This window comes from Chelonia mydas, chromosome 13, assembly GCF_015237465.2.
Source record: "Chelonia mydas isolate rCheMyd1 chromosome 13, rCheMyd1.pri.v2, whole genome shotgun sequence".
NCBI lineage: Eukaryota > Metazoa > Chordata > Testudines > Cheloniidae > Chelonia > Chelonia mydas.
This window is the reverse complement of record NC_051253.2, coordinates 40,747,272-40,770,942: the sequence shown is the minus strand read 5'-3', so window position 1 is coordinate 40,770,942 and position 23,671 is coordinate 40,747,272. Positions and strand designations below refer to the sequence as shown.

At 48.0% G+C, this 23,671-nt stretch overlaps 2 protein-coding genes, 1 long non-coding RNA gene and 2 gene segments (V, D, J or C); 4 read left to right on the top strand and 1 right to left on the bottom strand.

Moving 5' to 3' along the window:
- LOC102940154 (immunoglobulin epsilon heavy chain-like) overlaps positions 1-23,671 on the top strand; it is a 1,331,510-nt gene that overhangs the window by 662,461 nt on the left and 645,378 nt on the right. The window lies entirely within an intron of this gene.
- The window catches only part of LOC119563587, a 797,667-nt gene that overhangs the window by 148,650 nt on the left and 625,346 nt on the right, over positions 1-23,671 (top strand).
- LOC119568011 overlaps positions 1-23,671 on the top strand; it is a 937,337-nt gene that overhangs the window by 650,385 nt on the left and 263,281 nt on the right.
- LOC102948108 overlaps positions 1-23,671 on the top strand; it is an 883,083-nt gene that overhangs the window by 621,639 nt on the left and 237,773 nt on the right. The window contains exon 4 of one of the 3 annotated variants that reach the window (XM_043526997.1): positions 22,262-22,267. The exons of the other annotated variants lie outside the window; for them this stretch is intronic. Within the exon in view, the coding sequence (XP_043382932.1) occupies positions 22,262-22,267 (6 nt within the window). The remainder of the gene's footprint in view (positions 1-22,261; positions 22,268-23,671) is intronic. 3 annotated transcript variants of the gene reach the window in all.
- LOC122462699 overlaps positions 1-23,671 on the bottom strand; it is a 480,831-nt gene that overhangs the window by 268,465 nt on the left and 188,695 nt on the right. Inside the window, exon 3 of the long non-coding RNA XR_006285400.1 lies at positions 7,522-7,530. This is a non-coding gene — a long non-coding RNA (uncharacterized LOC122462699). The remainder of the gene's footprint in view (positions 1-7,521; positions 7,531-23,671) is intronic.

Sequence of the window (23,671 nt, the reverse complement as noted above, 5' to 3'; positions counted from 1 at the left end):
AACCGTAACATCATAAAGCCCTTCAGAGTAGAGAACTATCTTTATCTCCATTTTAAAGATGGACAACTGAAGCATAATAAAAAGGAGAAATGTCAGATTTCTAAAGGGATTTAGGCATCTACGTAGATTAACAAAAATACCGAGTTCCCCAAAACTCCTTTCAACAAGAGTTAAGTACCTAGTTAGTTACCTTTAAGAAAATCTTAGGTTCTTCAAGTCACAGATAGACACCTAGAGATATTTCCAAAAGAGACTGAGGGACATTAGGAAAGTCAGGGGAAGTTGGGTTTCTGGCCTGCATAGGCACATTGGTAAATCTTTATCTCCATCTTTAGGTGCCTAAATACTTTTGAAAAACTGCCCCACACAAAGCCACACAGTTTGTCTATGGCAGACTGCTACCCCTTCCTTCCTCTGGTAAACCCCTTATTAATATACACTCCTGAATGTCCAGGTGGTTTTCTCTCTGCTCGCTGGCACCTGTGCACCTCAGAGTCATTGACTGATTTTATCTTCACCACCCCCTTCTGAAATAGGGTCGAGACATCTCCATTTTCTAAGATGGGGAACTGAGGCAAAGGTTCTTTTACTTGGCATCCCCAGGTCACACGGGGGCGTGTGGCGGGGCTGGTAGATCAGTGGGGAATGTAGTGACCAGGGCTCCAGTCTGCCAGCCGGAGAACCTACTGTGATGAAGTGGGACTGGTCTTAATGTTTCCTCTGAATAGTGTGGGAGTGCCTCAGTTTCCCCTATGCAGTTCTTAAGTATCTAGGGGGTGGGATAAGGGTGTATGATCATTCCAGAGCCCTAGAGGGCAGGTGTGTGCAGGGGTCTGGACACAGAGAAAGGCCGACACCCTGTTTCCTGGCAACTGATGGCCTGGGCCCTTACCCCCTGCAAGGTGAGAGCTAAAGGGTTGGAGAACAAAGGAATCAGGTGACCTCTTGGCCCGGGAAAGGGGAAAGCCCAGAGGAGGAGGGGCTGGAGGGAGTGGCAGTGTGGGGCTGGCTGGGGACGAGGAGTGAAGTGTAGACGCGGTTGGCTGGCTCACTGCTGTTGCCGGCACAGCGTGCCTGAGGCAAGCAACAGCAGGGGTTCGTTGCCCAGTGTGCGTCACTCAATAATCACAACGGGGTGGAGAAGTAGAAAAGTTTATTTGGAATTCCAAAGAAAGGTACAGGGAGAGAAATCTCATATCCTGCACATCAGAGCAGGTCATTACACACACTTTTATATTTCTTAATGCTACTGCACTACACACCAGCCAATCAAAGCTTTGCACAAATGCCCTGCCTTCCTTATATGGGTTACAACTATGTTTATTTCCTGCAAACTCTAACAAGCATTCCTAGCAACTTAAACAGCCAGCACATCCTGTCTGGCCTTGTAACAGTCTCCTCTTGTTATCTTTAACTTGGCGTCAGCAAACCTTACACTATAAGGTGTTATCTGCGGCTGCAACATTGTTTTAAGAGCAAAAGAGGTTACTCAAACCAGCCAGACCTGAGTTCCGTTAAGGGGGGTTGACAAGAAGCCCTTAGGCCTAGAGCAGGGAGACTTCCTCGATCCTTATGGCCTTCCATCCCCTCGACTTAACTAGTGGCCATGCCCTGCGTCCTCAACAATTTTTTTTTTTTGAGAATACTTATTTTTGTTGCTTGAGTTTTTTTATTTTTATTTGTTTATTAGCGGGCTATGCATAAAATTAAAATTTTTAAAGCTATGCAAAACAAGCATTTTTATACAGGATTATATGTAACATAGCAAACATAACATGATTAATACAGGAAAGAAAAGCTTAAATAATAGGCTAAACAACCCACTTAGCCACGAGGAAAGGCCCCAACTAGAAAATAGAGAGCCTAGTTAATTTTTTTTAGTTTGCAGGCATGTGTTGCTTTAATATAACAAATGCAGGGCCATCCATAAAAGCTAATTTACAACGCCTACAGCAGCTAGCAAACGGCATTCATCAGCAACTTCTGGCATAGGTGACCATGGCATAGAAGCAAATAATTTATAGCCAGCTTGTTTTGTAGCATACCTTGATGTACTTTTTTTAACTTATTTGAGAGTTGGGCCAGGACGGTTGAGGTTAAATTAATGGGTTTTGCCACCGTGCAGGCAAGGTGCTTTATTGCGTGATAATTATGCACCACAAGCTTAGGAATACTAACTAAGGAAAAGGCTAGAACTGCTGCCTCAGTTTTTGAGAATAAGGTTACTTTTGACTTACAGGTGGAATCAAGGGGAATAGCATTTTTTTTATGACGGGCAGATAACTGCGGAGGGTATGGAAAAATCAATGGGGCCACGCGACCAAGAGAGCAGGGACCCCCAGAACTATTGGCCGGGACATAGGAATACGCATGTCTGCCACATATAAGGAACCACTTTGCTGGCAATTTTATGTGCCCGTAGGCAAAGGAGATTTTTACACTGTTATTACATTTAAATTTTTTATTGGTGAGGTTTTTTTTAATGTGAGTAGCATTTATAAATTTTATATAAGAGGGGGCAAGGGTTGTATTGGCTAAGCAATAAGAAAACATGGAGGCATTTAACTTATATTGGGCAAGTCTAAGGGTATATAAATTAGTTATAAGTAAATGTTTTATTTATGGATTGTAATAGGGAATAATACTGGACCAGGGTTGGGGCTGCACATACGTCAATAAAACAAGTTTTTATGATTGCACCCACTGAAAATGTATGTGGCAAAGAGAACGACGTTGTGTTCACTGCACTCTGGGCCAGTGCCAGCCAGGTATTTACGGGTGCAGTACTTGCTAGGCAAACGGCCAAGAGGGGGAATAAAATATACTTTTTTATTTACTTTTTTGCCTTTTTGGCGGGCTGCTGTTTGAATAACAATTTTAGTTTAAGATTTTTAGTGGAGGGGGCTGAATGCATGGTCCACCTTTCAGCCGGGGGGGTTGACACCGCTTTCAGCCGGGTATAATGAATCTAATTTTTGTGTCTCTTGACATTTGCTGCCGTGTGGGAGACCAGCAGGACGGTATAGGGTCCCTTCCACTTTTCCTGGAGGGGTTCGTCTTTCCAGGTACGTACGAGCACTGAGTTGCTAGGCTGCAGGGAGTGGGTGGGCGAGTCCAAGGGTAGAGGCTGGGAATTCTTAGTATACCTGTGAAGAGACAAAAGAACAGCAGACCGGGAACACATATACTGAGACAGAAACTTATTTTTTAATTTTTACTTTTTTTTTGACACATCTGGTGTACTATTTATAGGTCATGCCCTTTTAAACATAGCTTTAAAGGGACTGAGCCCTAATTTACCCTTTGGGAGAGAACAGATGTGGAGCAGAACTAGGGGCAGGGCATCAGGCTACTGTAGGGAGGCTTTTTGGCATACTTTTGAGAGATGCCGCTTAAGGGTCTGATTGGTTTGCTTTACTACTTTACTGGCTTGCGGTCTCCAGGGTGTATGGAGTTTCCAGGGAATCTGTAAGGCGTCTGAGATGCTTCGGATGATTTTTGACGTGAAGTGTGTTTTATTGTCAGATTCCATCCACTGGGGAAGTTTAAAGGGAGGAATGATTTTTTTAACAAACTTGAGAGCCACTGTCCTGGCAGTGCAATTGCGACATGGAAAGGCTTCCGGCCATTTGCTGAATCTATTTACTATGACAAGGAGATACTTGAACCCTTGAGTCCGGGGAAACTCAGTAAAGTTTATTTGCCACACCCGTCCGGGGCCTGGAGTGGGTTCCAGGGCAGCTGGTGGCACTGGGTGTCCTGGGCAGGGGTTATTTTTTTGACAGACTAGGCATTTCGCCTGTACCTGGGCAGCCAGGGGTCTGAGTTTGGAGGTTATAAAGTACTTTTTTATTAGTTGGATAAGTGCCTTTTTGCCAGCGTGAGTGGTTTGATGTAGTTTTTGTAATACTGGCAGGCTTAGGCCCTTTGGTAAGAGGACTTTTTTAGGGGGGGAATGAAGCCATCCCTCTTTTTTTTGGAGACCAAGTTTGTCAGCTAGCTGTTTTTTTTCCCCAGAATACTGAGGGGTCGGGAGCTCCCCCACTGATGGGATAAGAACATGCATATAGGTGTTCTCAGTCTGAGGGGACATCAGGGTGGCAGCATGCTTTGCCTTTTTATTTGCCCTGGCATTACCCCTGGTTATATCTTGATTTTTTTTTTTCGATGGGTCTTATAGTGTACCACTGCCACTTCTAAGGGGAGGTGCACTGCCTCTAGAAGCTGGAGAATTTGTGGCCTGTACTTTCAGGGCCACTAGCTCAGCCAGCTGGGCAGAGGTCCCAGCGGGCAAACTTTCAGCTTCCACGGTGTCATTGAGGGTCACAATAGCATAACCCGCCCTCCTTTGCCCATTTATTACTATGCTGCTACCATTAGTGTACCACTCATAATCGGCATTTGGGAGGGGCACATCCTTCAAGCCTGGGCAGCTAGAATATTGGGCATTTATGATTTTTAAACAGTCATGTTTTTGTTTTTTAGTTTCTGGTAAGAGGGTGGCAGGGTTAAGGGATGGACAAGTCTGCAGCATGACCTCGGGGTTCTCTAAGAGCTCTGCTTGGTATCTTTGCCTGTGGCTCCTGTCACAGTGAGGGAGTCTGCTACTGGCAACTGAAGGGGTTGATTTACAGCAGTTCGTGCCACTCCAGAGTCCACTAAAAAATTAATTTTTTTTATTTCCCACCCGCATTTTTACTCGGGGTTCCGGGGGTAAGATGATCTGTCTCCCCTGACACCCCTATTTTTGTTTTTTTATTGCCATTATAGAGGTACCCCCCCTTTCCTTCTTGTTTGGGCACTCATTCTTCCAATGTCCCTCTTGCCGACACAGGGCACACTGATTGTACCCCAGTCGTCTCTCCCGCAGGCCTGGATGTCCGCATCCGCGGCCCCTTCCTTCTCGTTCACTTCCCTTCGTGCCTGCCTGCACCGCCACTACCATCAATCTAACTTGCTTCTTTTCCTTCTCCACTTCTCTTAAACTGTACACTCGATTTGCCATTTCTAGAATCTGTGCCATGGTCATACCCATCAAATCCTCCTTTTTCTGTAGCTTTCTCTTCATGTCGGGGGCTGCCCTGCTTGTAAATACTCCTTTAATAATTGCCTCAGCTTGAGGATCGTTAGGATCTGCATTGGTATACTGTCGGATCGTGTCTCGAATGCGCTGCAAAAAAGCTCCAGGGCTTTCCTTTGGATCCTGCACTACCTCATATGGTTTAGTCCAATTATTCTGTCTGACAGCTGCGTGACAGAGTCCATACAGTAGCAGCTCCTTATAGGAGGTGAGGTGGGTCATAGCCTGATTGTCATTTGGGTCCCACCTAGGATTCTTTATGGGAACCTGATTATCTGGGTTCGGGATATTGTTACGGTCCTGGTCATATCGCCTTTTTGCTTCTTCCCTGGCTTTAGCTATGACCTGTTTTTGTTCAACCTCAGTCAATAATGTTCACAGAAGGACATTACAATCATCCCAGTCTGGCTTGTAGCTGCTAAGACATCCCTCAAAAACTGATACAAACTTGCTTGGGTTGATATAAAATTCTCCATCCTGTGCTTTGAAAGCAGCTAGGTCCATAGGATTAAAAGGTGCATGAGTATAGACCTGCATGGTAAGAGCTTGTCCTTTCTATTGCATTACGGGCGATTTTAGTCTCGGTAAGTAGCGGGTATAGTCCAGCAGATGGAGCCCGAACCTCACTATGAGCTTCACTAGGAATTTTACTCTGAGCCTCACTCTGTGTGGGTGTAGGGGCCGAAGGGGACACACTCTGTGTGGGTATAGGAGCCGAAGAAACCTCACTCTGTGTGGGTATAGGGGCCAGAGGGGCTACACTTTGTGTGGGTGTAGGAGCCGAAGGAGACACCGGATCTGCCATTACAATTGGGGTGGGGGTCCGGGGACTGACATTAATTGCTACCGGGCCAATCGGGGTTAAATTACAGTGTTGTAAAATATCAGTACAAGACCACAAGGTCATAAACATGTAAGCATACGAATGCTCATTCCACTTCCCCGTTCACTGACAGAACAGGAGTAACTGGAGGATTGTATTATGATTAAGTGATCCTCTGGGAGGCCACCGTTCCTGGTCCTTTAACTGGTATTGAGGCCAGTCAACCGTACAAAACCGCTTCAATTTACCCTTAGTCATTGGATATGATTTAAATGCTTTCCAATTTATTAAAATACACTCTAGGGGCGTGCACTGTGCCCTACCTCCCGTGCTCTGTCCCTGTCCCATACCTACAGGGTAACTCTGGGCGTCCCCAAGTTCAAACAGAGAGCACAATCCGGATTTCACAAAGTGCCTACCTTATCCGAAGGACCGGTTCCTCCCACCATCACCCTTGGTACTTCTTCACTATGTGAGTGCATTACGCCATCGTGCCCTCCGGGGTCGATTAAACAGCGTCTCCTCCGAGGCCCCCGATGAACTCACTGGTGCTCGCTAGGCGTCGGTTGTCGCTGCAATTCTCGACCGCCGGAAGGGATCAGGGCAAGGCTAAATTGCAGCCTCACAGCCCACCCAGGGACGCCAAAAGCTATTGCCGGCACAGCGTGCCTGAGGCAAGCAACAGCAGGGGTTCGTTGCCCGGTATGCGTCACTCAATAATCACAATGGGGTGGAGAAGTAGAAAAGTTTATTTGGAATTCCAAAGAAAGGTACAGGGAGAGAAATCTCAAATCCTGCACATCAGAGCAGGTCATTACACACACTTTTATATTTCTTAATGCTACTGCACTACACATCAGCCAATCAAAGCTTTGCACAAATATTCTGCCTTCCTTATATGGGTTACAACTATGTTTATTTCCTGCAACCTCTAACAAGCATTCCTAGCAACTTAAACAACCAGCACATCCTGTCTGGCCTTGTAACTGTCTCCTCCTGTTATCTATAACTTGGCTTCAGCAAACCTTACACTATAAGGCGTTATCTGCTGCTGCAACATTGTTTTAAGAGCAAAAGAGGTTACTCAAACCAGCCAGGCCTGAGTTTCGTTAAGGGGGGTTGATAAGAAGCCCTTAGGCCTAAAGCAGGGAGACTTCCTCCATCCTTATGGCCTTCCATCCCCTCGACTTAACTAGTGGCCATGCCCTGGGGTCTTCAACACTGCGCCCCAAAATGAACCCAGCTGAGGGGTCCTGTTCTCTGTACCTGCAAGCTCTGTTTTAGACCATGTTACTGTCGTCTAATAAACCTCCATTTTACTGGCTGGCTGAGAGTCACGTCTGACTGCAGAGTTGGGGTGCAGGACCCTCTGGCTTCCCCAAGACCCCGCCTGGGCGGACTCGCTGTGGGAAGTGCTCAGAGGGGCAGAGGATGCTGAATGCTCCGAGGTCAGACCCAGGAAGGAGGAAGCCGTGTGAGCTGTGTGTCCTGCAGTCAGTCTGCTTACAGAAAGGAGACTTCCCCAGAGTCCTGACGGGCTTCATGGGGAGCAGTTCTAGAGCATCGCCCAGGGACTCCGTGACACCTACACACTGCACCCTCCTACCTGCTCTCAGACAGCCCTCCCCTGCTGTCAGTAGCTGCGTGCTGAGCCGAGCCCGCTGTCTCTGTGTGGTATAAACGGGACACTTGTCCCCGAGGGGATATTGCCATGTACTGAGCCACCGTCCCCTGTCATCTCTTATACCCACCCTGGGGAACCCGCATGCAAATCCCTGCCCCAGGGTGGGGGTCCTGTTAAAATACCAACCCCTGGTTCTAGGAGCCTCAGGATTCCCCAGACACAGAACTGCCCGGTCCTGCCCCCTGGGGAGTTTCCCTCATTGTATGAAAACGACAGTGAATTCTCTGTTGCTTTTCCTTTCCCTGGTCTCTGTGATCACCTCACATCTTCACTGGCAATGTTAAAGTGCTTTAATGTGGCTTGTGCAGTCAGGGCACAGCGCTGGAAGAGAGCTCTCCCAGCACTTTAAAAAAAAACACCTCCACCAGGGTCATAGCTGGCTGGAGCACAGCTAGGACTGGACAGCTTCCTCCCCGAAACACTGATGAGGTCCAGCACCTCACCATTGCTCCACAGCGGGAATCGCCACCTCGTGGAGGCATGGTCACCTGGAAAGATGATCTGAGAACACTCCACGCCTGGCTGAGCAAACAGGAAGGGGATTTTCAAAATTCCCAGAGAATTTAAAGGGCAGGTCTGATGGTTGGTCACCTGAGGGCAGGTCAGTAGAGTTCAAAGAGATGACCAGAGTGGCTAGAACAGGCATTGTGGGACACTTCTGGAGGCCGATCAGAGCACATTAATAGACCAGGGCATCCACGCTGGCACCTCGGTGCTCCAGCGGCGGGACAGCAAGCTTTATGCTTCTCGTGCAGGTGGATTACCAGGAGCGCTCCAGCCACAGAATCGGGGCGCTCTACTTGCCTTACCAGTGTGGACACCTTAGGAGTTAGGGCACCCTGGGGCTGATTTAATGCGCTCTAACTTGCAAGTGTAGCCAAGGCCTAATATTGTCTGTGCTATTTTCTCCTTTCCCCAGGTGTCCTCTCTCAGGTGCAGCTGGTCCAGTCCGGTCCAGGAGTGGTGAAGCCCGGAGAGACCCCACCCTGAGCTGCTCTGTCTCTGATGAAACTGTCGATAGTGGCTCCGGTTGGAACTGCATCAGGCAGCCTGCAGGGGAGGGGCTGGAGCGGATGCGAGATGTGTACCAGGATGACAACAACGACGAGTGGGAAACAGCTTATGCGCCGTCTCTCCAAAGCCGAGTCACCATCTCTGCAGACCCCGCCAAGAGCCAGTCTCCCTGCAGCTCCGCCCGCTGACAGCCGCAGACCCTGCCGCCTGAGACACTGTCACAGAGCAAAGCAGGGACCCGTACAACAAGGGGAAGCAGTTTCTGAGCAGCCGAGGGAGACAATTTGAAGTGAAAGAGCTGCGATTCCCCCTGTTAACATCCATGTAAATAGAAGGAAAGTGCAAAAGGGGGGGGGGGGGGATTAGGAATCTGAGGGAAATAGTTATGTATATTTGGGCCAAGGTGGCACCACGAAGAGTGGGATCATGCGCTCTAGTGACATGCATCAACCCCCTGCTGGCAATATTTCCAGAAGCGCTACCAGCTCGTGTCCAGGAAAAATACATATTACAGATCTTCCAAGAGCTTTGCAGACAAACACACAAACAAATCCAGTCTTTCCACACTGGATGGCGAAGAGAAATAGCGAAAGAGACAGCAAGGGGATGATTGAAAGATGAATGTTCATCTGTAAGGTTTTGAACAGCACTTACTTGAATCCAGGTGATGAGGAGAATCATAATCATAATAGATAGATAGATCGATAGATAGATAGATAGATAGATAGATAGATAGATAGATAGATATTGGTGGGAGCGTGTCTTCCTATCTGTTTCACTAAATACTTAGCTCCGGGTTGGATGTTGTGTTAACACCAAGAAAACAAACACCAGGTAACTTTACAAGGAAAGCGAGGAAGAGGAACAGGGATCTCTAAAAAAGAAAAGGAGTACTTGTGGCACCTTAGAGACTAACCAATTTATTTGAGCATAAGCTTTCGTGAGCTACAGCTCACCTCATCGGATGCATACTGTGGAAAGTGTAGAAGATCTTTTTATATACACACAAATCATGAAAAAATGGGTGTTTATCACTACAAAAGGTTTTCTCTCCCCCCACCCCACTCTCCTGCTGGTAATAGCTTATGTAAAGTGATCACTCTCCTTACAATTTGTATGATAATCAAGGTGGGCCATTTCCAGCACAAATCCAGGTTTTCTCCCCCCACCCCCACCCCCACCCCACACACACACCCAAACAAACCCACTCTCCTGTTGGTATTGTGCTGGAAATGGCCCACCTTGATTATCATACACATTGTAAGGAGAGTGATCACTTTACATAAGCTATTACCAGCAGGAGAGTGGGGTGGGGGGAGAGAAAACCTTTTGTAGTGGTAAACACCCATTTTTTCATGCTTTGTGTGTATAAAAACAAACATCTTCTGTATTTTCCACAGTATGCATCCGATGAAGTGAGCTGTAGCTCACGAAAGCTTATGCTCAAATAAATTGGTTAGTCTCTAAGGTGCCACAAGTCCTCCTTTTCTTTTTGCGAATACAGACTAACACGGCTGTTACTCTAAAGGGATCTCTCTCTAAGTAGCTCATAATGGCAGCCTTGCAAACAAGGAGAATGATTGTTCTGTTGCCGGTGTTAGCACAAAATGCACTGAGAAGTAAAAAGAACCCATGTGCCACCCAGGCTCAGAAATGAAGCCTAAGATCGAAAATCCCTTCTTCCAAAGAGTTGCCAGCAATAAACATTCACCGGGCAGATATTATCCAGAATATGAGCCTGGGTCATTTCTTTCAAGGGTTGGTGGTAGAGAACACTTTGGATGTGATATCGAACGGAAGGGGGAAAGAGAGATTCTCAGACAATTACTGTCTTCTGAAGGCAGCAAATACAACTCCACTAACTCGTGTGACCCAGAGCACATTGATATCAGCCGAAAGACTCCCATTTAACTCACCTGATTTGAATAAAGCCCTTATTAACTGGAATTGTATCTAGGACTGTACAGTAAATACAGTGCTTTTGCCAACAATATAATCAATCTCTACCGAACAGGAACAGGATTTCAGAGGTGCTGTAAGGGAACTAAGGGCCCAAATCCTACTGAATTTCGATAGCATTTGGGTTCCTAATTCCCTTGGGCTCTTTTGAAAATCCCAACAAAAAACACAAGAGAAGCGGTATAATTTCTCTTCTCCGAATATTCCTTCCTTCCTAAGAAGGCGCTGTCCTGCACTTATATTTCGCTGAGAAGGTCAAAGACCACTAAGGGTGTTAAATGACCAAATCATATTTATTTAAATTTAATTTGGGCTTCCAAATACCTTAGGGAGTTTAACATTTTGCTCTAGCTGAATTCACTCTCTCAGGGAGACAGGCGTCCCATGGACAGATCCCCATGTGTAGACAAAAATCACACCCTGTCATCCCTTATATTCACGTTGTGAAACTGGCATGCAAATCCCTGTCCCCCGCCCCCCCACCCCCCGGGTGGGGGGTTTTCTGTTTAAATTCAAACCCCTGATTGGAAGAGTCCCAGTCTCTCCCCAAACACAGAACTGCCCATTCGTGCCTGCTGGGGACAGTTTGCACCTTCATTTAAGATGAATCTGCTACTGATTTTCCTGTTTCTGCTGGAGGCCCCTTCAGGTACGTGTCTATGGCGGGTAAGGAAGGTCCCTTGCTGCAGTGACTGCAGAAGAGATGTTCCAAGGAGCCTAAGGGAATGAGGTGCCCGGATCCCAATGGAATTCAGTGGAAGTTGGGTGCCTCACTCCCTTAGGCACGGTTTCGGGCTGTTAAATTTTCACCTGTTCCCCATTCCCAGGGGCTAGGAGCCTGGCTCACTGATTCATTTCTGTGTTTCCTTCCCAGGTGTCCTCTCCCAAGTGCAACTACAGGAAACGGGCCCGGGAGCGGTGAAACCCGGGGAGTCCCTGACACTCACTTGTACCATCTCCGGAGACTCGGTTTCTAGCACCAGCGCCACCTGGGACTGGTTCCGGCAGCCTGTGGGGAAAGGGCTGGAATGGGTGGGGCGCATTTACTACAGATCGAGCCAATGGTACACGAACTACGCCAGCTCTCTGCAGAGTCGAACGACCATCGCACAGGACACTTCCAAGAACCAGTTCTCCCTGCAGCTCCGCTCGCTGGCAGCTGCAGACACCGGCAGGTATTACTGCGCTAGAAACACAGTGACACAGAGCAAAGAGGGACTCGCACAAAAAGGGGAAGTGGTTTCTGGACAGTGCAAAGATACTGGATACCGAGCCATTGGTGACACCCGGGAGCGCTAGATGTGACTCCCCTTTACCCAGGTGTGTTGGTGACAGAGCAGGGGAGTAGCTCCCCGGATCAGTGTCTGCAGTTACACTCGCACATGTGTGCCCATGACAATGGACCAGCTCAGCGCACGGCGAGACTTTATGCTCTGACCGTCTTAGTTACCATCTTTTACCTTGTATAGGTTGGTTTGATCAAAACATCTCTGTCCATCACCCTGTCATCCCAACCTTGTCTTTAAGAGGGGTCAGTTGTCCTTGTACCATCGTTAGGACGTGTGTTTACACCATAACCCTGTAGCGCGGTGTTCTGGCACTACCCTTCCGGAATGTGTTTACATGAACACTTAGTGCCTAGGAATGCTTGTTGTTTTCTAACGCCAGCCCTGTCCTTGACCAGATGATGGATTGGACAGTGAACCTGCAAGCAGGCATCTGCTTTGTAACGGGGGCTGACTTTTGCTCCTAGCTTGAGTCTTGCTAAATGTGCTTTATATTAGAATGCCTTACACCAGGCCCCTTACACCAGGTCTTGTGTCTCACGTGCTCTCTTCCTACTACACCCGGTTTCACAGATGGAGAACCTGAGCTATAGGGAGGGGAAGGGACGTGTCCGCTCTCACCCAGGAAGCCAGGGGAAAGCCAGGAAGAGCACCCAGGTTTCCTGCATCCCAGTCTAGTGCTCCCTCCTACAAGCCAGACTGCTCCGCCTCAGTACCATCATCCTCATCATGGGCTGGAGGTCGGAGTCACTGACGCTAATAGGCATTTTTCTGTCAGTAACAATGATAATAATACATTCTGCCCCTCACACTGACTCACCCAGGTATCCAGGCGTCTCAGACACATATACGGGGAACGGACGTAGTACCTTACCAGGGGACTGACTGTCTTTGTATGTACTTACTGTGTATCTATGCAGCGTCCAGCGCAATGGGGCTGTGAAGTTGTTTTCCTTTTATAGGAGATACCTCAATAATAATAATAGTAATAATAATAATAATAATAATAATTAATAATGTATGTCTCCTTCTAGCACTGGATTGCAGAGGAGCATAAGGATGCCCATATCCAACTGCCCATATGTCCGTTAGAGTATGGTTCCTAACTCTCTCGGACACTTTTGAAATACCAGCCAAAATCATCAGAAAAAGGGTCGGATTTCTCTTCTCCACATGTTCCTTTATTTCTAAGAAGGCGCTGTCCTGCACTTATATTTGACTGAGAATTTCAAAGACCTCCAAGAGTGTTAAATGACCAAAGCCTATTCATTTAAACTGAGTTTGGGAGTCCAAATACCTTAGGCAGTTTCGAAAATTTCACACACATGCCTTTACTGAGCTGAACTCACTGTCTCAGGGGGACATGCGTCCCAGGGAGAGATCCCCATGTGTAGACACAGCTCACACCCTGTCATTTATTATAGTTACCTAGCGAAACTCGCATGCAAATCCCTGCCCAGAGGATTCCTGTTTAAATACAAACCCCTAATTGGAGCAGCCTCAGTCTCCCCCCAGACACAGAACTGCCCGGTCCTGGCTGCTGGGGACAGTTTGCACCTTCACTTAAGATGAACTGGTTTTGCTGTTCATGCTTGGAGGCCATTTCAGGTCCGTGCCTAGTTGGGGGGGGGGGGGGGGTGTGAGGGCGTCAGGAGGGTTCCTTGCTGCAGTGACTGCAGAAGAAGAGATGTTCAAGGAAGCCTAAGGGAATGAGGTGCCCAGATCCCAATTGAATTCAGTGGCAGTTGGGTGCCTCACTCCCTTAGGCGTGGTCTCGGGATGTTTTATTTTCACGTGTTCACCACTCCCAGGGGCTAGGAGCCTGGCTCACTGATTCATTTCTGCGTTTCCTTCCCAGGTGTCCTCTTTCAAGTGCATCTGCAGGAAACGGGCCCGGGAGCGGTGAAACCTGGGGAGTCCCTGACACTCCCTTGTACCATCTCCGGAGACTCGGTTTCTAGCACCAGCGCCACCTGGGACTGGGTCCGGCAGCCTGTGGGGAAAGGGCTGGAATGGATGTGGGACGCACATATTATAGGTCCGGCAGGTGGTGCACAGACTACGCCGGGTCTCTGCAGAGCCGAAAGCCCATCGCACAGGGCACCGCCAAGAGCCGGATCCCCCTGCAGCTCCGCTCGCTGACAGCTGCAGACACCGGCACCTATTACTGCGCCAGAGACACAGTGACACGGAGCAAAGCGGGGACTGGTTCAAAAAGGGGAAGTGGATTCTGAGCACTTAATTGTCGCAATTTAAACCGAAAGAGCTGAGATTCTCCTCTTCCCCTTCCTCCATTACATTTCATGTAAACCGAAAGAAAATGTAAAGGGGGATGGGTGAGGAATCTGAGAAAAATTCTCATATATATATTTGGACCAAGGCGATGCCACGAACAGGAGGATCATGAGCTTTAGTGACAGGCATCAACGCCCTGCAGGCAATATTTCCAAAAGCGCTACTAGCTCTTGTCCCCCAAAATTAAATAGTACAGCTCGTCCAAGGGCTTTGCAGACAAACACAGGAACAAATCCAGCCCTTCCCCACGGGGTGGGAAAGAGAAATAGCGAACGAGATGGGAAGGGACTGAGTGAAAAACTGAGCTTGTTCTGCAGAATTTTCAGGAACACCTACTTGAGTCGAGTCCTTGAGGAGGATGAAGATGATGATGGTGGTGGTAGTAGTGATAATAATAATAATTAATAATTAATAAGAGATAATGTTCAGAGTTGGATCCTGTATTAACAACAAGAAAACGAACACCAGGAAGCGAGGAAGGAAAGCGAGGAAGAGGATAAGGGTGGCTCCATGGCTCAGAATGACAGGTGGGTACAAAAATCACTGCTCTGTTGCTGATCAGTAACAATACTCAGGTGGCTCCAAGGATCAGAAATGTAACGTAAGCTCCATAAAATCACTTTCTGCAAAGAGCTGCCAAATACTAACATTCACCGGGCAGATATTTTCCATGAGCCTGGATCATGTCTTCAAAGAGGTCCTGGTAGAGAACACGTTGGATACATTATGGAACGGAAGGGGAGAAGGGACAATCTCAGACAATTAAGGTCTTCTGAAGGCAGAAGATACAACTTCACTGACTCGTGTGATCCAGAGAATGTTAATATCAGCCAAAGACTCCCATTTAACTCAACTGATTTGAATAAATCCCTTAGTAACTAGAAATGTATCTAGGACTGTACAAAAAGAAAAGGAGTACTTGTGGCGCCTTAGAGACTAACCAATTTATTTGAGCATAAGCTTTCGTGAGCTACAGCTCACCTCATCGGATGCATATTGTGGAAAGTGTAGAAGATCTTTTATACACACAAAGCATGAAAAAATACCTCCCCCCACCCCACTCTCCTGCTGGCAATAGCTTATCTAAAGTGATCACTCTCCTTACAATGTGTATGATAATCAAGGTGGGCCATTTCCAGCACAAATCCAGGGTTTAACAAGAACGTCTGAGGCGGGGGGGGGGGGGGGGGGGTTAGGAAAAAACAAGGGGAAATAGGTTACCTTGCATAATGACTTAGCCACTCCCAGTCTCTATTCAAGCCTAAGTTAATTGTATCCAATTTGCAAATGAATTCCAATTCAACAGTTTCTCGCTGGAGTCTGGATTTGAAGGTTTTTTGTTGAAGAATTGCAACTTTCATGTCTGTAATCGCATGACCAGAGAGATCGAAGTGTTCTCCGACTGGTTTATGAATGTTATAATTCTTGACATCTGATTTGTGTCCATTTATTCTTTTATGTAGAGACTGTCCAGTTTGACCAATGTACATGGCAGAGGGGCATTGCTGGCACATGATGGCATATATCACATTGGTGGATGTGCAGGTGAACAAGCCTCTGATAGTGTGGCTGATGTTATTAGGCCCTGTGTTGGTGTCCCCTGAATAGATATGTGGGCACAGTTGGCAACGGGCTTTGTTGCAAGGATAGGTTCCTGGGTTAGTGGTTCTGTTGTGTGGTATGTGGTTGCTGGTGAGTATTTGCTTCAGGTTGGGGGCTGTCTGCAGGCAAGGACTGGCCTGTCTCCCAGGATTTGTGAGAGTGTTGGGTCATCCTTCAGGATAGGTTGTAGATCCTTAATAATGCGTTGGAGGGGTTTTAGTTGGGGGCTGAAGGTGAGGGCTAGTGGCGTTCTGTTATTTTCTTTGTTAGGCCTGTCCTGTAGTAGGTGACTTCTGGGAACTCTTCTGGCTCTATCAATCTGTTTCTTCACTTCTGCAGGTGGGTATTGTAGATGTAAGAATGCTTGATAGAGATCTTGTAGGTGTTTGTCTCTGTCTGAGGGGTTGGAGCAAATGCGGTTGTATCACAGAGCTTGGCTGTAGACGATGGATCGTGTGGTGTGGTCTGGATGAAAGCTGGAGGCATGTAGGTAGGAATAGCGGTCAGTAGGTTTCCGGTATAAGGTGGTGTTTATGTGACCATCGTTTATTAGCACTGTAGTGTCCAGGAAGTGGATCTCTTGTGTGGACTGGACCAGGCTGAGGTTGATGGTGGGATGGAAATTGTTGAAATCATGGTGGAATTCCTCAAGAGCTTCTTTTCCATGGGTCCAGATGATGAAGATGTCATCAATATAGCGCAAGTAGAGTAGGGGCGTTAGGGGACGAGAGCTGAGGAAGCATTGTTCTAAGTCAGCCATAAAAATGTTGGCATACTGTGGGGCCATGCGGGTACCCATAGCAGTGCCACTGATCTGAAGGTATACATTGTCCCCAAATGTAAAATAGTTATGGGTAAGGACAAAGTCACAAAGTTCAGCCACCAGGTGAGCCGTGACATTATCGGGGATAGTGTTCTTGACGGCTTGTAGTCCATCTTTGTGTGGAATGTTGGTGTAGAGGGCCTCTACACGAGGGCCAGGATGGTGTTATCAGGAAGATCACCGATGGATTGTAGTTTCCTCAGGAAGTCAGTGGTGTCTCGAAGGTAGCTGGGAGTGCTGGTAGCGTAGGGCCTGAGAAGGGAGTCTACATAGCCAGACAATCCTGCTGTCAGGGTGCCAATGCCTGAGATGATGGGGCACCCAGGATTTCCAGGTTTATGGATCTTGGGTAGTAGATAGAATATCCCAGGTCGGGTTTCCAGGGGTGTGTCTGTGCGGATTTGATCTTGTGCTTTTTCAGGGAGTTTCTTGAGCAAATGCTGTAGTTTCTTTTGGTAACTCTCAGTGGGATCAGAGGGTAATGGCTTGTAGAAAGTGGTGTTGGAGAGCTGCCGAGCAGCCTCTTGTTCATATTCAGACCTATTCATGATGACGACAGCACCTCCTGTGTCAGCCTTTTTGATTATGATGTCAGAGCTGTTTCTGAGGCTGTGGATGGCATTGTGTTCCACACGGCTGAGGTTATGGGGCAAGTGATGCTGCTTTTCCACAATTTCATCCCGTGCACGTCAGAGGAAGCACTCTATGACTGTACAGTACATGTAGTGCTTGTGCTAGCAATTAGGGCTGTCACTTAATCGCAATTAACTCAAAAAATTAATCGCGATTAATGGCACTTATAACAATAAAATACCAATTTAAATTTTTTAACGATTTTTGGCTGTTTTTCTACATTTTCAATACTGATTTCAATTACAACACAGAATACAAAGTGCACAGGGCTCACTTTATATTCTTATTTTTGATTGCAAATGTATGCACTGTAGAAATGATAAACAAAAGAAATAGTATGTACTTATATCCCCCCCCCATCACAATAATATAAGAGTAAATTAAACATTTCAATTAATTTGCCCTCATAACACCCGTGAGGAAGAGAAATAGCACTTCCACCTGTCCTTTGTACTGATGGAGCCACAGAATGAGATTAACTGTCTTTCCCAAAGCCACACCAATATGTGGGACTTGGACCCACATCTCATGATTTCCAGACCAGTCACTTAGCTGGTGCATATCTGGATTAACTTTGTGCAGCCATTTTAGTTCCCCTCACTCGGTTATTAATGTTTATGAATCACCCTCATACTAGAGTCTACAATGAGGCTGATTCATTAACATTAATAATCGTAACATCATAAAGGTCTCCGGAGTACAGCACGATCTTTATCTACATTTTAAAGATGGAGAACTGAGGCATAATAAAAAGATGAAGGGTCAGATTTCTAAAGGGAGTTAGGCATCTACTGAGATTGCCAAAAATACCGAGTTCCCCCAAACTCCTTCATTTCAACAAGAGTTAAGACCCTACTTACCTTTACGAAAATCTTAGGTGCTTTAAGACACAGATAGACACCTAGCGATGTTACTAAAAGAGACTGAGGGACATTAGGAAAGTCAGGGGAAGTTGGGTTTCTGGCCTGCATAGGCAAATTGGTAAATCTTTATCTCCATCTTTAGGTGCCTAAATACTTTTGAAAAACTGCCCCCAAGTGGCTTTCCCAAAGTCACACAGTTTGTCTACGGCAGAGTGCTACCCCTTCCTTCCTCGGGTACACCCCTTAGTAATCTACACGCCTGAACGTCCGGGTGGTTTTCTAGCTCTCTGCTCGCTGGCACCTGTGCACCTCGGAGCCACTGACTGATTTTATCTCCACCGCCCTCTTCTGAAATAGGGTCGAGAACTCTCCGTTTTCTAAAACGGGGAACTGAGACAAAGGTTCCTTTACGTGGCATCCCCAGGTCACACGGGGGGTTTGTAGATCAGCGGGGAATGTAGGGACCAGGACTCCAGTCTGCCGGCCAGAGAACCCACACACTGCACCCTCCTACCTACTCTCCGACAGCCCTGCCCTCCTGTAGGTATCTGGGTGCGGAGCCGAGCCCGCTGTCTCTGTGTGGCATAAACGGGACACTTGTCCCCGAGGGGATATTGCCATGTACTGAGCCACCGTCCCCTGTCATCTGTTATATCCACCCTGGGGAACCCGCATTCAAATACCTGCCCCGGGTGGGGGTCCTGTTAAAATACCAACCCCTGGTTCTAGGAGCCTCAGTCTCTCCCCAGACACAGAACTGCCCGGTCCTGCCCCCTGGGGAGTTTCCCGCATTGCATGAAAACGAGAATGAAATCTCCGCTGCTTTCCCTTTCCCTGTGCTCTGCGCTCACCTGTGAGTGTTTATGGGGCAGTGGGGGGAAATTAGGGACAGAGCCATGGATTTGTTCAGTGCTTAATATTGTCTTTGCTTATTTCTCCTTTCCCCGGGTGTCCTCTCATCTCAAGTGCAGCTGGTCCAGTCCGGTCCAGGAGTGGTGAAGCCCGGAGAGACCCCACCCTGAGCTGCTCTGTCTCTGATGAAAGTGTCGATAGTGGCTCCGGTTGGAACTGCACCAGGCAGCCTGCAGGGGAGGGGCTGGAGCGGATGCGAGATGTGTACCAGGATGACAACAACGACGAGTGGGAAACAGCTTATGCGCCGTCTCTCCAAAGCCGAGTCACCATCTCTGCAGACCCCGCCAAGAACCGGGTCTCCCTGCAGCTCCGCTCGCTGACAGCCGGGGACCCCGCCGCCTGTCACTGCCCCATCGGACACGCCCTTACACAGAGCAAAGCAAGAACTCTGACAAGAGAGGGAAGCGGATTCTGACCAGCACAGGGATACAATCTGATCTGAAAGAGCTGCCTTTTCCCCCATTAAAATCCATGTAAATCGAAAGCCGCTGGAAAGGGGAGGCGCGTAGGGAATCTGAGGGAACTCCTTATGTAGATTTGGACCAAGTGAAGCCACGAACAGGACAATTGTGACCTTGAGTGACATTCATCAGCCCCCTGGTAGCAATATGACCCAAAACTCTATAAAATCTTATCCAGCATAATTAAATCTTATAGATCTTCTCAGGGTGTGTCAGGGAGTCCCTGGGCGATGCTCTGGAACTGCTCCCCATGAAGCCAGTCAGGACTCTGGGGCAGTCGCCTTCCGGTGACCAGCCTGTCTGCAGGACACACAGCTCACACAGCTTCCACCTTCCTGGGTCTGACCTGGGAGCATTCAGCATCCTCTGCCCCTCCCTGCGCTTCCCACAGCGAGTCCGCCCAGGCGGGGTCCTGGGGAAGCCAGAGGGTCCTGCCCCCCAACTCCGCAGTCAGCCGGGACTCTCAGCCAGCCAGGAAAACAGAAGGTTTATTAGACGACAGGAACATGGTCTAACACAGAGCTTGTAGGTGCAGAGAACAGGACCCCTCCGCTGGGTCCATTTTGGGGGTCAGTGAGCCAGACAACCACGTCTGCACTTCACTCCATGTCTCCAGCCAGCCCCAAACTGAAACTCTCTCCAGCCCCTTCTCCTCTGGGCTTTGTCCCTTTCCTGGGCCAGGAGGTCACCGGATTCCTTTGTCCTCCAACCCTTTAACTCTCACCTTGCAGGGGGGAAGGGCCAGGCCATCAGTTGCCAGGAAACAGGGTGTCGGCCACTGTCTGTGTCCAGACCCCTGCACACGCCTGCCCTCTAGGGCTCTGCAACGATCATACACCCTTATCCCACCACCTAGATACTTAAGAACGGCATAGGGGAAACTGAGGCACCCCCACACTATTCAGAGGAAACATTAAGAACAGTCCCACTTTGTCACAGGGTGTTACAAACAAACTGACAAACAAATCCAGTCCTTACACACTGGACGGGAAAAGAACTAGGGAAAGAGACAGAAAGGTACGGATTGAAAAATTCACCTTGATCTGCCAAGTTCTGAAGAGCACCTACTTGAATCGAGGTGATGATGATCATCATCGTCATCTTCATCATCATCATCAAGGAGGGAACGTGTGGGAACGTGTCTTCCTATCTGTTTGACAAAATATGTAGTTCCGGGTTGGATGCTGTATTACACCAAGAAAACCAACACCAGAAAATTTCACAAGGAAAGCGAGGAAGAGGAACAGGGTCTCTCAGTGGGGTCGTGGAAGAGGAAAACTGCTATAATTTGAAGGAGTACTTGTGGCACCTTAGAGACTAACCAATTTATTTGAGCATAAGCTTTCGTGAGCTACAGCTCACTTCATCGGATGCATACCGTGGAAAGTGTAGAAGATCTTTTATACACACAAAGCATGAAAAAATACCTCCCCCCACCCCACTCTCCTGCTGGCAATAGCTTATCTAAAATGATTACTCTCCTTACAATGTGTATGATCACCAAGGTGGGCCATTTCCAGCACAAATCCAGGTTTTCTCACCACCCCCCCCCCCACACACACACAAACCCACTCTCCTGCTGGTAATAGCTTATCTAAAGTGACCACTCTCCTTTAGATAAGCTATTACCAGCAGGAGAGTGGGTTTGTGTGTGTGTGGGGGGGGAGAAAACCTGGATTTGTGCTGGAAATGGCCCACCTTGATTATCATACACATTGTAAGGAGAGTGATCACTTTAGATAAGCTATTACCAGCAGGAGAGTGGGGTGGGAGGAGGTATTTTTTCATGCTTTGTGTGTATATAAAAAGATCTTCTACACTTTCCACGGTATGCATCCGATGAAGTGAGCTGTAGCTCACGAAAGCTCATGCTCAAATAAATTGGTTAGTCTCTAAGGTGCCACAAGTCCTCCTTTTCTTTTTGCGAATACAGACTCACACGGCTGTTACTCTGAAACCTATAATTTGAAGGCAGCCGATAGAAAGCCACTAACTCATGTGATCCAAAGCACAGTAACATCCGCCCAAAGACTTCCTTTGAACTCGACTGATTGCAGTGAAGTCGTCATTAACTGGAAATGTATCTACGCCTGTACAGTAAATGCAATGCTTTCCCCAACAGTACAAATAATCTCTACTGAACACGGGATAGGATTTCAGAGATGCTGTAAGGGAGTTAAGCTCTCAAATCCTACTGAATTTCGATGGCATTTGCTTTCATAATTGCCTTGGGCTCTATTGAAATCCCAGCCAAAACCACAAGAGAAGAGGTTAAATTTCCCTTTCACAAATATTCCTTCCTTGCTAAGAAGACGCTGCCCTGCACTTATATTTGGCTGAGAATCTCAAACAACTTTAAGAGTGTTAAACGACCAAATGACATTTCTTTAAATTGAGTTTTGGCATCCATATGCCTTAGGAGGTTTCACCCCTGGCTGATCTGATCTCACGGTCTCAGGGGGACACGCGTCCCAGGGAGAGATCCCCAGGTGCAGACAGAGCTCACACCCTGTCGTCTCTTGTAGTCATGTTGTGGAACTCGCATGCCCCTGAGGATTCCTGTTTAAATACAAACCCCTGATTGGAGGAGCCACAGACTCCATCCTGACACACACACAACTGCCCGGTCCTGGCTCCCCGGGACAGTTTGCATCTTCACCTAAGATGAACCTGCTACTGGTTTTCCGATTCGTGCTGGAGGCCCCTTCAGGTACGTGTCTATGGGAGTCAGGAAGGTTCCTTGCTGCAGGACTCCAGAAGAAGAGCCTAAGGGAATGAGGTGCCCGGATCCCAGTGGTTGATTACTGAACAGGTATGGAGGAGCATACAGTAAAAGCTATTTTGCTGACATTATGCTAGGTCTCTTTAGAGCATGGGATCGCAGAAGGGTCTAAGGGCACCCATATCTAACTGAATATTCACTAGGATAGGGTTCCTAACTCCCTTGGGCCCTATTGGAAATTCCAGCCTTTGCTGTCACATAAAAGGTTTCCCAAATGCTCCTCAGTCCTAAGAAAATGCTCTCCTGAAATTAAATGTGGCTGTGATGTTTCAAAGACGTATGTGAGAGTTAGGTGCCCAAACCCTTTGGGTTTCAATGGAATTTGGGCCCCCAAATAAAGCACGTAGGCCACTTCAGATTTCTCAGCCCCCTTGAGGAAATGAATTCACTGTGTCAAGGGAAGTAGTATCCCAACAAGAGAGTCCCATGTGTATGTAGAGCTTACACTCTGACACGTTTTATACCCACGCTAGGAAACCAGCATGCAAATCCCTGCCCCGGGGGTTCTTGTTTAAATACAAACCCCTGATTCTAGAAGACTTGGTCTCTATCCAGACACAGAAGTGCCCGGTCCTGTCCGCTGGGGACATTTTCCACCTTCACCCATTATGAACTTGCTACTGATCTTCCTACCCACGCTGGGGCCCCCTTTCTGTGAGTGTCTGTGGGGACATTTGCTGCTGGAATTACACAAGAGCCCGAGATTGTCAAGGGGGGCCTAAGGGAATGAAGCGCCCGGATCCCAAAGAAGTCAGTGGGTGTTGGGAACCTAACTCCCTTCGGCTCAGGTTCAAGGTGTTTTATTTTCACACGTGCTCCTCCCCCAGGGGATAAGACTCATTTATGATTTCCCTTTCCAGGCGTCCTCTCCCAAGTGCAGCTGAAGGAAACGGGCCCGGGCGCTGTGAAGCCCGGGGAGTCCCTGAAACTCACCTGCACCAACTCTGGAGACTCGGTTTCTAGCACCAGCGCCACCTGGGACTGGGTCCGGCAGCCTGTGGGGAAAGGGCTGGAGAATTTATGGGGCGCATCTGCTACAGACCTAGCAGGTGGTACATAGACTACGCCAGGTCTCTGCAGAGCCGAATGAGCATCGCACAGGGCACCGCCAAGAACCAGGTCTCCCTGCAGCTCCGCTGGCTGACAGCTGCGGACACCGCCACCCGTCCCTGCGCCAGAGGCAGCGCTCAGGGACACACCAGCAGGCAGCCGTACGAAAAAGGGAGGTGTTTTTTGAATCGTGCAGTGAGGCGCGGAGTACAGCGGGGAGAGTCCGGGCGTGGTTCTGCATCGCCTTTACCCAGGCCTTGTCATTTGCAAGTTGTAATGGAAAGGGGAGATTGCGCCTCCACTCCCACTGAGTCCCTCTAGAGAGGTGGGTATGTTAATGGGAGAACAATGGGGGGATAAGGAATATAACTGCTTTCAAAACACAGTAGCAAGCAAACAAA